Source organism: Erpetoichthys calabaricus, chromosome 2 (assembly GCF_900747795.2).
Source record: "Erpetoichthys calabaricus chromosome 2, fErpCal1.3, whole genome shotgun sequence".
Lineage (NCBI taxonomy): Eukaryota > Metazoa > Chordata > Cladistia > Polypteriformes > Polypteridae > Erpetoichthys > Erpetoichthys calabaricus.
The window spans coordinates 208,309,381-208,324,976 of NC_041395.2; the positions used below are offsets into that span (position 1 = coordinate 208,309,381).

General features: G+C 38.1%; 1 protein-coding gene and 1 long non-coding RNA gene across 8 annotated transcripts in view; one reads left to right on the forward strand and one right to left on the reverse strand.

The window, feature by feature from the left end:
• gba (glucosidase, beta, acid) overlaps positions 1-15,596 on the reverse strand; it is a 77,422-nt gene that overhangs the window by 38,782 nt on the left and 23,044 nt on the right. For 2 of the 5 annotated variants that reach the window (XM_028795077.2, XM_028795075.2), the window contains exons 2-8: positions 15,195-15,237; positions 14,324-14,409; positions 7,550-7,747; positions 7,239-7,385; positions 6,714-6,847; positions 6,333-6,505; positions 1,757-1,994 (exon numbers count right to left, since the gene is read on the reverse strand). In XM_028795077.2, the coding sequence (XP_028650910.1) occupies positions 1,757-1,994; positions 6,333-6,505; positions 6,714-6,847; positions 7,239-7,385; positions 7,550-7,747; positions 14,324-14,384 (951 nt within the window). In that variant the 5' untranslated portion in view covers positions 14,385-14,409; positions 15,195-15,237. Of the gene's footprint in view, positions 1-1,756; positions 1,995-6,332; positions 6,506-6,713; positions 6,848-7,238; positions 7,386-7,549; positions 7,748-14,323; positions 14,410-15,194; positions 15,241-15,596 lie in introns of those variants that run through there. The other 3 variants (XM_028795079.2, XM_051923719.1, XM_028795078.2) reach the window with 2 other exon arrangements.
• LOC114646752 (uncharacterized) overlaps positions 1-15,596 on the forward strand; it is a 182,404-nt gene that overhangs the window by 24,640 nt on the left and 142,168 nt on the right. The gene's annotated exons all lie outside the window — the stretch shown is intronic.

Genomic DNA, 15,596 nt, shown 5'->3' on the forward strand with positions numbered 1-15,596 from the left:
AGTACATGTGCAAGAAGCCAGGGTAATAGCAAAGACAAAGACTGCAAGACTTCAAAACAGTTATCACAAAACATCTATATAGCCTACAGAGTACTCAGTTGGTCATCTCCTTCAAATATGGAGACACTTGTGAGGTCCTATGCTCAGGTCTGCTAATGACTGTTGTCTGCTGATGCCAACTGTTTGGCATCAAATTGCAATCCACACTTTTTTGATGTGTAGCTCTTAGCTGGCAGAATAAACTGCCCACCTCCACTTGAGCTGCAGATTCTCTCTTGCTCTGTGAATTTCTGTCTATTAGATAATGTCTTTGATAGGTTCTTGTAACCAAGAAAGTGTGACTAGCTTGTATTTTGTTCTGAGCTTTTCACTCATGATGATCAATTTTGTTCTGTAATACGTTTGGATAAAAGTGTCTGCTACGCAAATAAATGTAAATGTAAGAGCAGGTACAGGTTTGTAGTGGTAAACAAAAACCTTATAATATGTAAAACATAATTAGAAATGCTCCTCAAAGCTTTCATACCTGCATGAACCCAATTCTATGTAAAGCTCCCTAGTTAACATTGGTGCAAAGATGGATTTTTCAACCAATTAGATGTGAATATACTTTTTATTATTATTAAAAGTCTAGACACAAATTAGAAAATGTCCAGCTGACAACAAATGCATTTCTGCTTCTAAATAAGTATGCAACTATAAGTGAACTAAAGATATCTTCTTTTGTAACCTCGTTATTTTGACACATAGTCACCTCAGTACCCGATTAGTTACTTCCATAATATTCTGAAATCTGTTACACACATAAAATGGCCACAGCTTGTAAAGAAAATGTCTTGCCTAGAACCCTTCAAAAATTAAACTTGTTATTCACTAGTTCAATTAGATTCTTGATTTGCTAGTGGGAATTAGTCGGATCTTCCCTGCATAGTCCAATGCGAACCATTCCTAGCTGGGAAACCTAGAATTTTTGCTTTTTTGAGTAAGTATAGTTTTAAACGAATATTGCCCTTTCAGTTATGCCGAGAATCTCCATTCCATTTGCCAATTTATACATGATTTTGCAAGTCATTTTCATCAACTCCAAACACTATTTTTCTCTGTGATTGCGTATTCTTCTCAGCATCACTTTGAAGGACACTCAACTCTTCGAAATTTGAATGGAACAGGGTAGACGGTACATAAGTTCACCAATACAAAAAGAGGCCACTGACACACTACCTGTCATGATGAGACAGGTGGCTCAAAGACTGGGCGCGAGGCTAGCAGAGTGCTTGTTGAAAAAATAAAGAACAACTTGTTCCTGCCCTTACGCTGTGTTAAAGTGTATTCTCTTCTCCTGAACAGGTCATTACAGCTTCTTCAGTGCCACATACCCTACAGAGCTGAGCTTTCTGACAGTATAAATTATGGCAACAGCACACACAAAAGGAAGTCAGATTAACAGATTCCAAGTCTACTACATCTTTGCAATATGAGCAAAATATTTTAAAAACAAGAGAGAAGGATTCTACAGTCAGTTGTTGAAGATCGCCCCTCCAGATGGGGACATTATCGAAACACACTGAAAAACTGGTGGAAGTAAATTAAGGACAATTGTAAAGGAGAATAATCCTCAGACTTGTGCTCATTTCCACATCATTTGTTAACTGTCTGTGTCAGTTGGATCAAGCTTATAAGAGAAAAAAAAAAAAAAACCATACACACGCCCCTCACACCACACCCACAATAAAAGGCATAGTGTTATCCTACTTACCACTTTAGCCCAGTAAGGCAGTAACAGTCTCTGGTCATCCAATATCATGAGCTGCACTCTGTGATGTTGGCTAGAAGCTAATGCTGGTCCAAGATCCAAAGCAATAAAGTCTCTTTGCCTCTCTGGAGTAAATCCCAAACACTGAAAACTATAATTTGTCATAAGACCAGCAGTAGGCTCATTTTCAGCTGTAACAGCCCAAAAGGTGAGATTATATTTTGCATACTCATCCAAAAACCTGGGCAGAAACAAATCAGTAAAAAAAAAAAAAAAAAAAAAAAAAAAAAGTTTTAAATAATTAAGAAAATGTATCAAAGAAAGAAAGTACAAACCCAGAAAACTTTACTACCACTGTAATGAACTATATCATCTTCTTGGTAATAATTGGTAAAGCCACCAGAAAGTGAATGATGCTGTCAAATACTACCATTTTAGAATAGTTTGTGTTCCATTTTAATCTCTGCACAAGGATATTAAAATGTTAGCAAAATATAAATCAATAAAATGTTATTCCTATAAGACGGAATCCCCAAAAGTTGTGTATAAAAGATGCTGATTAATTGAGACATTGTTTCTATACAATTTTTGAACACACATATAAAAGTAAATACAGTGATCCCTCGCTATATCGCGCTTCGCCTTTCGCGGCTTCACTCCATCGCGAATTTTATATGTAAGCATATTTAAATATATATCGCGGATTTTTTGCTGGTTCACGGATTTCTGCGGACAATGGGTCTTTTAATTTCTGGTACATGCTTCCTCAGTTGGTTTGCCCAGTTGATTTCATACAAGGGACGCTATTGGCAGATGGCTGAGAAGCTACCCAACTTACATTTCTCTCTCTCTTGCGCTGACTATCTGTGATCCTGACGTAGGGGGTGTGAGCAGGGGTGCTGTTCGCACACCTAGACGATACGGACGCTCGTCTAAAAATGCTGAAAGATTATCTTCACGTTGCTATCTTTTGTGCAGCTGCTTCCTGAAACGACATGCTGCAAGGTGCTTCGCATACTTAAAAGCTCGAAGGGCACGTATTGATTTTTGACTGAAAAACAAACTCTGTCTCTCTCCCTGCTCCTGACGGAGGGGGTGTGAGCTGCCGCCTTCAACAGCTTTGTGCCGGTGCTCTGCATACTTAAAAGCCAAACAGCCCTATTGATTTGTTTGCTCTATCTATGTGACATACTCTGCTCCTGACAAGCACTCCTTTGAAGAGGAAGATATGTTTGCATTCTTTTAATTGTGAGACGGAACTGTCATCTCTGTCTTGTCATGGAGCACAGTTTAAACTTTTGAAAAAGAGACAAATGTTTCTTTGCAGTGTTTGAATAACGTTCCTGTCTCTCTACAACCTCCTGTGTTTCTGCGCAAATCTGTGACCCAAGCATGACAATATAAAAATAACCATATAAACATATGGTTTCTACTTCGCAGATTTTCTTATTTCGCGGGTGGCTCTGGAACGCAACCCCCGCGATGGAGGAGGGATTACTGTATGCAGGGATGGAATTTTAATGATAAAAACAAATCCATGAATGAGAGACTGTACCGCTGGCCTAGAAGCAACCTAAGAGTGGCCTAGCCCGTGATCCCGCCAGGAAAAAAAAAAAAAAAAAAAAAAAAACAACACACACATACACACACACACACACACACATTTTGTGAGTCTTCAGGAATTCCTACAGTAGTACAAACCATGAATCCAACATTCTGCATAGCCTAGCAACATTCAACCCAAAATGCAGCACATTGTTGTTTGTCTAAAAGTGGTGGTGGTTATCTATGATAGTGGTTTTATTTATTTTTTTGGTGAAGGTACATGCCAGTACATAGTACTGGCACCTCGGCCATGACAGCTGGTTGTGGCATCAACTACATATTAAATGATTCTATAATTAATTGTGTGAGGAGTCCTGGATGTGTTCCAGTTTCATTAAGTGAGTATGAACATGGGTTTTCGCAAATGAATCTAGCAGTTACTCCCACGAGAACCTTGTTGTTGACAAGCACAATCTCCACACTTCTCTTCATACGATTGGTTGGCCCTACACTCATATGCTTTGATCCTGCGGATTCATGGCTGTTATGAGGACAACGATCTGCCATTGATACTCAAACCAAAGAATCAATCAGAAAGCTGCATTTAATGAAAACATGCAAAAAGTTTAGAAATTGTCTTTAAAATGATATAAAATTAAGCAATTATTGCTTTGTGGAACTACATAATTTTTTTTTTTAGGATGCAGAACTCATTATTAACCTGTGGTTGATTTTCTTAAATTTCAGAAATTATGTTTGTAATCTTAAACTATCGAGCACAATATTATGCAATATAGTACACCTACGCAGGTGGCATAATCATAGCACCATTGCCTTGCAATAAGGAGGTCATGGATTCATGTCCCGGGTACTCCCTGCATGGAGTTTGCAAAGTGCTTTGAGTAGTGAGTAAAGAATTATGCATGAATGTATGTAAAATCTATGTAAAGAATATTATTATTCTACTAATACACATGATTTGTCAATTTCAAATGTGAAACATTGTTTATCTCATCAGATAAACAAAACATAGCGCTGGGGGGCTCTCAGCCTCTATATACCTTCACAGAACCTCAAACTTGATCCAAATGCAATGTATGTGTACCATCATCTTTTGGTTTACAAGAGGGCACCAATAATCACACACATGGCGATTTAAAATGAACCTGTGTTCCCTCAGTGTGCAGCAGAGTAGACGTATTCATGAGTGTTAGTTACTGTTATCACTGGTTATGGATTTGTGCAATGATATCACTGACAGTTTGCATTTAACAGAATAAAAAGTCTTTGTGATATGCCTAGGTCAAATATTTAATAAAAAACATGAATATTTTGGTTATTTCAAAAGTGGAAAACTACTACCTTTTAATACATTTTTTATACACTTTTTGATGTGCCCATGACAGATGTGGCAAAATTTAAAAGGGCAACCATGAATAAATCATTACTATATTTCAATACATTCATCTGTGTTGGTTTAAAATTTTTCATTTTGTGCTGCTTACCGGCCACTAAAAATGTCTTGCCCAGCTAAATTTCATTGTTTGAAAATCTGGCCCAACTGAATTTGTAATTGAATAGCTCTGCTGTACACTGTAACAAAACAAAGTAACTGTATAAGCTGTACAACCCTGGCGGTATGTGTGTGAGATTTGACAGTTTCTTTCCATGTATTCATCCCTGCTCCAGGTAGATATTGGCCATGTTCCACAAAAAGTGTGAAGTGTGACAATCCTGCTCATCACTCTCCCAATTAAAATACGATCCACATCAAAACCTCTGGACACATTTTATATTCTCAAGGTAAGAAACTGTCATTCATTTTTAAATCTGCTGTTGCTTCATACTGTATTATTTTTGATTTTCAGGTGAAAAGTTCTGGCTGGGTTAAATGGAAATTTCAAAGTTGTCTTATGCGAGTGAGGATGTGTGTATTGTAGGTAGGCCCTGTAATGGATTTGGTCCAGTCCAAGACAGTTTCTTGTTTGGCTGCCAGTGCTACTGGTACAAGCTCTAATTCCTGTGACACAAAGTTGGATTAAGTGGGTTAATTAGCAACATTTTCCATTATTTCTTATATACATTAGTAGTCACACTTTTTTTAGTCCTTCCTAGAGCTGTACAGTTTCCTCTAGAAATGAAATGGGTCAGTTAGTACAGATGGCACTTACGACACAATAAATACTTAATTTCTAGCATGAAATTAAGTATCTAAACCTATTGATGAATATCAGCACGTCCAAAGATGCTTATATGGTCAACTGTATAGTGAAAGACAGGGAGCTCATATTTCATAATTGTTCTCAAAAAAAAGGATTATAACTACAGTATGTATCAGCTAATTTATAACCAGCAGGGTTCAAAGGAATTGTAGGAGAGCTCAATTTACTTTTAATAATTAAAACGGTAACAGAATAACCAACTAAATTAAGAAAAAGAAAAAAAAAAAAACCCTCATGGTAACAATAGACAAAAGATTTAAAACCTCCACTGTAACTCCTGCATTGCAGTGCAAAAAGCAGTATTTTAATGGATATGTACTTTACAGCTTACCCATGGAAGGTTCAGGGTGCCAATAAGAATTGGCAATTAAAAATAAATAAAATTTAATTCTCCATTTCAGTACAAAATGTCTAAAGTCAGTGAAAAACAAAAAAGATTTAGCACTCCAAGTCATTATGGTGGTTATTGCTATATGTGATTTGTGATCATCTGGAAATAGATGCTAGTGCCTAAATGGTCACAACCAAATATCCTGCATCATGTGAAATTATCTATCTATTATGCTCTTTAAAATATAAATAGGGCAATCATAATGCCTTGCTCTGTTCATTAACTAAATGCAAAATAAATTTGCTACACTATATCTCTCCATTATAAAAAATGCCTTGTCTCACTTACAAGAAGTATTAACACTTGCTTTGCCATCACTTTGAGTCTTAAAATCTGCTATTACTCAAATCCCAAAAGTGAAATGTTCAGAAAAGTGAAAATAATGTGATTTACCTTTCCTTAGTGTTGTTAAATTTCTTACCTTACAAAATACTGTGCCCATGCTTTGTGGTACTTATTTCCAGGCTCTCCTTTTAACATACCCTTGCCAATAAGGTTTTCATTAGTTTTCATCCAAGCAGGAGAGCTCCATGGGCTAGCAAAAAGCAAGAGGGGCTGCTTTGACAAGGTCTGTGCCGTCTGGATTAAAGGAATCTGTTGTGTTGAAAAATAAAAGATAAGAGGAAAACAGATCAAGCAAAGCATAGTCAACAACTTAAGGAATTTAGCAAGCAGAAGTGTGCACTCTATACAGAGGTTGAACATAAAAGGAATGGAACAATGTGGATAACTTATATAATAGACTTCACAGCAAAATTAATGTTACTTTCTCTTTTTCATGTGTGCATGATTAGCTACTAACCTTAAATCTAGTATCTTCAGGAGCAAGGCTGAAGTTTCTCAATTCAAAGTCTTCAGGAACATCAGCATATGTATAAATGCGCTTTGAGAAATCGCAGCTGGCCATGGGAACTCTGATTACATTGTATTCAATACCTGACAATGATAAATATTTTAAGTTTAGGATTGAACATAAGTAAAAATGCAATTCAAAGTAACCACAAAGTCTGATGCATTGACTTCTTTTGTATAAAAATGCAGATTGCAGAGGACTTTACTATGAAATCACTGTTACACTGCTAAAGTGGAACATTAAATGCAAAGATAAAAATAGTTAATATGTAAAATATTAAACTTGTCCAACATCAATGGACTTTATATAAAAATCTATGCATTAGCACGAACCATATACAGTAGTTTGCTACTCTGCAAGAAAAAGAAAGATTTGAATGTGCTACAGTACGAGTGGCAAGAGAACAGTTGTAAGCTTGTCTAGTAATGGTGATACATGGTGCTTTATTATCCTGTAGATCAGGGGTATACTTACCCTGCTCAGAAAAATAGGATTCCAGCAGATTATTCTGTGTTCTGTGCGATAAAGACATAATATTGATTGCAGCTGCATCAGTCATTGCACCTCCAAACCCTTTGATCCTCTGAAAACGTTTTGCTGTATTGAAAGTGAGCTTCAGCCCTATGGTGACAAATAACATAAGGTAAAAAGCTTCATTAGAATACCTAGAGTTATAAATAGTATGCAAGGACTCCAAACACCATCACTCTTTCCAGCAGGGAACCCACTGATAAGATTTTTTATCATAACACCATTAATGTATAATACACATGTAACAGACATACCTGAGTATGAAAGGACTCTGTGAATTTCTCCAATCTGCCTTTCTAAACGTGCACCTGTCTGGCTGCTTAGAAAAGAGACATATTGACCTTTGTCTGGAAGGTTAAGGGGTCCTACAGTGTCACAATAGGTAGCATTGCACACACACACCACCGAGTCATGACCAAAACTTTGAGATATACAGGGGTTTGTATTTCCTCCTGGAGGGATGAAGAAAAAAAACATTACAGCCTAGTCAAAAGCTATGAGCAATTTATCATTAGTACTCTTCTCCAACACCCCAAAGACATGCACATTAAACTAACTAGTGACCCCAAACTTACCTATTATGAGCAAATATTATAGATTTTGTATTCTAAACATTTAGTAATGGATATTATAGTCATGGGGGACTTTAACTACTTGAATATTAACTGGGCTAACCTTGCAAATAGTGGAGTACAACAGCAGGAGTTTAAAGACAGAATTGGTGACTTTTTTTTTTTTTTTTTTTTTTAAAAACACAGTATGTTAAAGCACCAACAATGGGGGAAGCACAGTATTTTGTAATAACCACGATATAACAGTGTAGAGGTAACTGAACCACTAGGGTGAAGAAACCATATTATACAATTATCAGTGTTTTGCAATTTTGTGAATGCAAACACTAAACCTGTTAAGTTTAACTTTAGTAGGGCACATTTTGAACAGACGTGGCAGAGTTTAAAGGGCTGAGGTTGGCTTTTAGCTGTGGGGACAGTTGAGAAGCAGCAGAACGTTTTACATACAGGTGCTGGTCATAAAATTAGAATATCATGACAAAGTTGATTTATTTCAGTAATTCCATTCAAAAAGTGAAACTTGTATATTAGATTCATTCATTTCACACAGACTGATGTATTTCAAATGTTTATTTCTTTTAATGTTGATGATTATAACTGACAACTAATGAAAGTCCCAAATTCAGTATCTCGGAAAATTAGAATATCAATTAAGACCAATGCAAAAAAAGGATTTTTTAGGAATGTTGGCCAACTGAAAGGTATGAACATGAAAAGTATGAGCATGTACAGCACTCAATATTTAGTTGGGGCTCCTTTGGCCTGGATTACTGCAGCAATGCAGCGTGGCATGGAGTCGATCAGTCTGTGGCACTGCTCAGGTGTTATGAGAGCCCACGTTGCTCTGATAGTGGCCTTCAGCTCTTCTGAATTGTTGGGTCTGGCATATTGCATCTTCCTCTTCACAATAACCCATAGATTTTCTATGGGGTTAAGGTCAGGCGAGTTTGCTGGCCAATCAAGAACAGGGATACCATGGTCTTTAAACCGGGTACTGGTAGCTTTGGCACTGTGTGCAGGTGCCAGGTCCTGTTGGAAAATGAAATCTGCATCTCCATAAAGTTCGTCAGCAGCAGGAAGCATGAAGTGCTCTAAAACTTCCTGGTAGACGGCTGCATTGACCTTGGACCTCAGAAAACACAATGGACCAACACCAGCAGATGACATGGCACCCCAAACCATCACTGACTGTGGAAACTTTACACTGGACCTCACGCAACATGGATTCTGTGCCTCTCCTCTCTTCCTCCAGACTCTGGGACCTTGATTTCCAAAGGAAATGCAAAATTTACTTTCATCAGAGAACATAACTTTGGACCACTCAGCAGCCGTCCAGTCCTTTTTGTCTTCAGCCCAGGCAAGACGCTTCTGACGCTGTCTCTTGTTCAAGAGTGGCTTGACACAAGGAATGCGACAGCTGAAACCCATGTCTTGCATACGTCTGTGCGTGGTGGTTCTTGAAGCACTGACTCCAGCTGCAGTCCACTTTTTGTGAATCTCCCCTACATTTTTGAATGGGTTTTGTTTCACTATCCTCTCCAGGGTGCGGTTATCCCTATTGCTTGTACACTTCTTTCTACCACATCTTGCCCTTCCCTTCACCTCTCTATTAATGTGCTTGGACACAGAGCTCTGTGAACAGCCAGCCTCTTTAGCAATGACCTTTTGTGTCTTGCCCACCTTGTGTCAATGGTCGTCTTTTGGACAACTGTCAAGTCAGCAGTCTTCCCCATGATTGTGTATCCCACAGAACTAGACTGAGAGACCATTTAAAGGCTTTTGCAGGTGTTTTGAGTTAATTAGCTGATTAGAGTGTGGCAGCAGGTGTCTTCAATATTGAACCTTTTCACAATATTCTAATTTTCTGATACACTGAATTTGGGTGGTGGGTGCTGCAATGTGTTACCTGGATTGGGACCCGAGTGCAGCGGGTGACACTTCAGCACTACACTGGAACAGTGTGAGGTTTTTTTTTAATATTTATATATATAATATATAATTATATATAAATAACAGTGCCAATCCTGCTACCAACCCTCAAGTTTTCAGTGTAAATTGGAGGAACTGCTTACAGGGCCGGATGCAGTTTAACATCATACCCAGGACGAAGCAACTGCAGATTAAGGGCCTTGCTCAAGGGCTCAACAGAGTACAGTAACTTCAGGTGTTTACAGGATTCTGTATAAGGTATATAAGACTTGTAACTCTAATGCAAATCATGAGGCATATTACAGCATGAGGGCAACCACCAAGATGGATATTAGGCAAACTAAAAGACCGTTAGAGAGGAATATTGCAGATGAGGCAAAAGGAGACCCAAAGACATTTTTTCACTATTTCGGTAGAAAAAGAACAGTCACGGAGGAGGTAACATGAATCAGAAATAGTAAAGGGGAATTAAAATATACACAGTGAAATCGCAGATGCTCTAAACTTGCATTGGATAACCTACTAACAATAACTAAAAACAAAGTACTCAGTGACTTGAAAATTATAGAGTGAAAAGTACTGCTCAGATTAAATAGACTGAAATCAAACAAATCACTAAGACCAGGTAATAATTTATCCTTGAATGATTAAGGAGTTAGTGAGTACATATATTAACCCTTGACACACATTTTTAGGAAGTCACTGCACACTGGGGAAATTCTGAAGGAATGGAAAATGGCAAACATTATCCCATTATATAAAAAGAGTGATCATGCAGATTAAAGTAACTATAGGTCAGTGAGCTTAAAACACATCACAGTAAAATATAAACAATTACTAAGGATAAGATTGAGCAACACATGGCAAAAACAGGAGTTTTACTGAACAGTCACCATGGGCTCAGATGAGGAAAGGTTGTGTTATACAAACATGCATGAATATTGGATCAGAATGGTGCATATTAAGATACGGAAACCATTTGATAAAATCACACAAGAGGAGTTGGGCATCAAATTAAAAAGAGGAGTATATTGTGTAGACGAGTGTAGTATTGACTAAAACTAAAGAAGCAGAAGATGATGGTGTGAGAAACCTTATCAAAATTGGCTGTAGTTAAGAGTGGTGTCCCTCAGGGGTCAGTGCTATTTCTGCTGCTATTATTTTATTATATAAGACTTAAATAAGATGGAATATAAATAAGATGGTTATTTGCAGATGATACCAAGCTAGATAGATTGGCAAATAGATAATCTAGAATTCACCGAGTCATTACAGAGGGATTTGGACACCATACACGCTTGGAGAGGTTTGTGGCAGATGAAACTGAATGTTAGTAAATGTAAAATATTACACATAGGCAGTAAAAATTATAAATGTGAACACATAATTACATCTAAAAATTGAAAGTACTTCCTATTAGGAGGATTTTGGAGTTAGTGGACTTCCAGACAGTGTTCAGAAGTGACTCAAAAGGCTAAGAGGTTGTATAACATGATATGCAAAGTACACATAAAAGTAGGTTATGCTCAAGCTGTATAACACACTGGATGGCCTCATCTGGAGTACTATGTACAGTTTTGGTCTCATGGCTACAAAAAAAAAACCAAAAAAAAAAACCATAAAAGCACTAGAAAAAGTCCAGAGAAGAGCAACTAGAGTGATTACAGGATTGCAGGGGATGAGTTATGAGGAAAGATTGAAAGGGCTGAGACTTTTCTGTTTAAACAAAAGCAAATTAAGAGAAGTATAGTGAATCAGGACTGTCATTTTAAAATGAGTTCAACAAGAACACATGGACACAATTGGAAACTTGTCCATCCATCCATCCATCCATCCTCTTCCGCTTATCCGAGGTCGGGTCGCGGGAGCAGCAGCTTGAGCAGAGATGCCCAGACTTCCCCTCTCCCCGGCCACTTCTTCTAGCTCTTCCGGGAGAATCCCGAGGCGTTCCCAGGCCAGCCGGGAGACATAGTCCCTCCAGCATGTCCTGGGTCTTCCCCCAGGGGCCTCCTCCCGGTTGGACGTGCCTGGAACACCTCACCAGGGAGGCGTCCAGGAGGCATCCTGATCAAATGCCTGAGCCACCTCATCTGACTCCTCTCGATGCGGAGGAGCAGCGGCTCTACTCTGAGCCCCTCCCGGATCACTGAGCTTCTCACCCTATCTTTAAGGGAGAGCCCAGACACCCTGCGGAGGAAACTCATTTCAGCCGCTTGTATTCGCGATCTCGTTCTTTCGGTCACTACCCATAGCTCATGACCATAGGTGAGGGTAGGAACATAGATCGACCGGTAAATTGAGAGCTTTGCCTTATGGCTCAGCTCCTTTTTCACCACGACAGATCGTGCGGACGCCGCACCGATCCGCCTGTTGATCTCACGCTCCATTCTTCCCTCACTCGTGAACAAGACCCCGAGATACTTGAACTCCTCCACTTGAGGCAGGATCTCGCTCCCAACCCTGAGAGGGCACTCCACCCTTTTCCGGCTGAGGACCATGGTCTCGGATTTGGAGGTGCTGATTCCCATCCCAGCCGCTTCACACTCAGCTGCGAACCGATCCAGAGAGAGCTGAAGATCAATGGCCTGATGAAGCAAACAGGACAACATCATCTGCAAAAAGCAGTGACCCAATCCTGAGTCCACCAAACCGGACCCCCTCAACACCCTGGCTGCGCCTAGAAATTCTGTCCATAAAAGTTATGAACAGAATCGGTGACAATGGGCAGTCCAACTCTCACTGGAAACGGGTTCGACTTACTGCCGGCAATGCGGACCAAGCTCTGACACCGGTTGTACAGGGACCGAACCGCCCTTATCAGGGGGTCCGGCACTCCATACTCCCGGAGCACCCCCCACAGGATTCCCCGAGGGACACGGTCGAACGCCTTTTCCAAGTCCACAAAACACATGTAGACTGGTTGGGCGAACTCCCATGCACCCTCCAGGACCCTGCTAAGGGTGTAGAGCTGGTCCACTGTTCCGCGACCAGGACGAAAACCACACTGTTCCTCCTGAATCCGAGGTTCGACTATCCGACGGATAGTTGTTGGAAACTTGTTAAGGGTAAATTTTGCAAACAATCATCAGGAAGTTTTTCTTCACATAGAGAACCATGGACATATGAAATAAGTTACCAAGTAGTGCAGTAGACAGTAGAACTTTGGGAACATTCAAATTTCAACTTGTTGTTGATGTTATTTTGAAAGAATTAAGTGGACAGGATTGGAGGGGTTTGTTGGGCTAAATGGCTTGTTCTTGTCTAAGTTTTTATGTTCTAAACTATGTGTATATGCATGAATATATCCTACAATAAATTGGCAGTTATATATAAATTTGCCACATAACACTTTAGTTTAGGTACTGTAAAAATGCATTTATTGCTCAGTTACTATTATGTAAAAAGTCCTTAACAAGCACTTCTTTGGGTCCTCATAGCACTTACAAAGCATCAGCAAAGTGTTTATTCATCCCTGCATTGTGAGCTAGTAACAAAACTTCAGTTTGGAGTGTTCTGAGGTAGCTTAACTGAAACACATTTCTCTTGAAATTACATATTCAGTATACTAAATATCTAAGGACTTAAAAGTCAATCCTTTACATTATCAAGTAATTTTACCATAATGTAAATATGCCACACTGCATGGAGATGAACAACCTTGATTAACAGATGCATTTTCGCAGTACCTAAACTAAAGTGTTACTATTTGTTATCTTATGACTGATGCTGCCAGGATAATAGGTCTTTGTGATCCTGTAATTTAAAAAACAACATGTAGATGGGTAAACTGCGGCAGCGTTTCTTAGATAATCAAATAATGCACTAGGCTTATTTTTCAATCTGGCAGGAATCTGGACATCAGTCATAACAGGCCTCCATCCATCAAGTCATTGATTTTGTGAAACTTGTGCCATGAAAATTGGGGAATAGGCAGGAACTAAATTTGAAGTTTGCTCAGTCTGCTGCAGGATATAATTATGCACACACCTAAACTCACTCAAACCAGGCCAATTTAGATTTGTCAATGCACTTAACATATTTTTTGTGCTCACAGGGAAAACCCAATGTAATCTGTGTGGAGAAAGAAAAACTAAAAAGATATTCAATACTTTTTTCCTGTAGATGGCAAAAATCAAATTCATATTGTAAAATTAAAAAAAAATAAAAGCAGTGCATTTTAAGTAAGCATTTATTAGCTCAGAGTGGCAGTTTAAAAATAGCGCAATCACATACATGTTACTGCATTTCAGGAAAAAGCAGCAGGCTGTATATTCTACTGGCAAATTGTATAACCAAATTAAAAACAAGTGAAAGCTTTCACTGGGCCAACTTCTCCTATTTCCTGTAGTTTTTTAGTCCCAAGTGTTTAACTTTAAGTAGGGTCAAAGGAAATGCATCTCCAGCTAGAAAGCCCCCAGTAAATGAAAGAACCTAAGAAAATGTACAGTAGAGTGCATCCTTAATTTAAGACTGGTATTTAGAAGGCCATAGCTATTAACATCTACATCAAAATGAGAAATATCTTACCGTGAATTCTGGTTACAGCTTCCAGAAGAAGAAGAGCTCTCACAATAATGAGAAACAGCATTGTGGCATCTATGTGGGAACAATAACTGAAGAAAACATTTGTTTTACGTTGAGATTAATCCTTCTCAAAAATTTAATTGCACAGAAGCAATACAGTTTTTTGCCATAATACAGTTGCCACACACTTACTGCAAATTATTATTTTTTTATTATATGTGAAGCGTATTCTTTCACAAATTCCAAAATTTAGTTTGACTTTCAAAATTAAGCCAACTGCCAGAATGACTTATATACCAAAATATACTGGGGTCTCAGCAAATACATGGTTTATGCAAAATATTTGATAAAGTTAATTCACACAATTCATTTTATATTTTTTTTATATTAGAACTAGGAACAGAAACTATTATGAACCTTTGGCAGCCACGCATGTTATTTTTAACAAAACATGTAGAGCTCTATTATGATTCCAAGCTGCTGAAATTAATGACTATTTGTTGCAAATGATACAACTGAATAATATAAAGCTACACATGAATAGGCAACACAAAAACCACCTGCAGGTGTAACATGGTTAATATAATTAAACTTGTCCATAGGTAGAAAGTTATAAAAAGAGTGAATGTGAATAGCTTAGACCAAACCCTTGGAAATAAAAATATCATAAGATGACCTGTCATTAATTGAAATTAAATACTCTGTACCACATTATCAAGCAGGACATTCATGCATGCCCAAGAGAAAAATGGCTGGAGCCGTACAAATGCATATTTTGTTCCATTAAAATAGTTATTAATCACAAAAAAATGTTAACATAAAATATTAAATGTTTTTCCAGCAATACAGATAACAATTTCATTGCAATACATACCTAAAAATTACATGTGCTGCTTTTTCTTTACTTACACTTCAATCTGCTTAACAGAACAGAGAAATAAGATTTGTGGGATAAACTTTTGGAAAGACAGTACATTTAAATCTATTATCAGCATTCAACAATTAATAACTTCTGCATGCTACATGGGAAAAAAAGGTATACTGTGAAAATACAGCATCTTATCCAATATTTAAAAAAAAAAAAATACCAAACTAAGTGTAATGCAGTTTGAGAACAGTAACATACTAATTTATTAAAAGACAACGTGAAGCTGTGTTTTCAGATAAATTCAAAGACATTTTCTAATTAACATAAATTTACTCACCCACTTTAATCAAATACTTTATGTTGGGAAGCACAGCGATTAGTAACTACCTCGTGACTCCAGTATCCTGG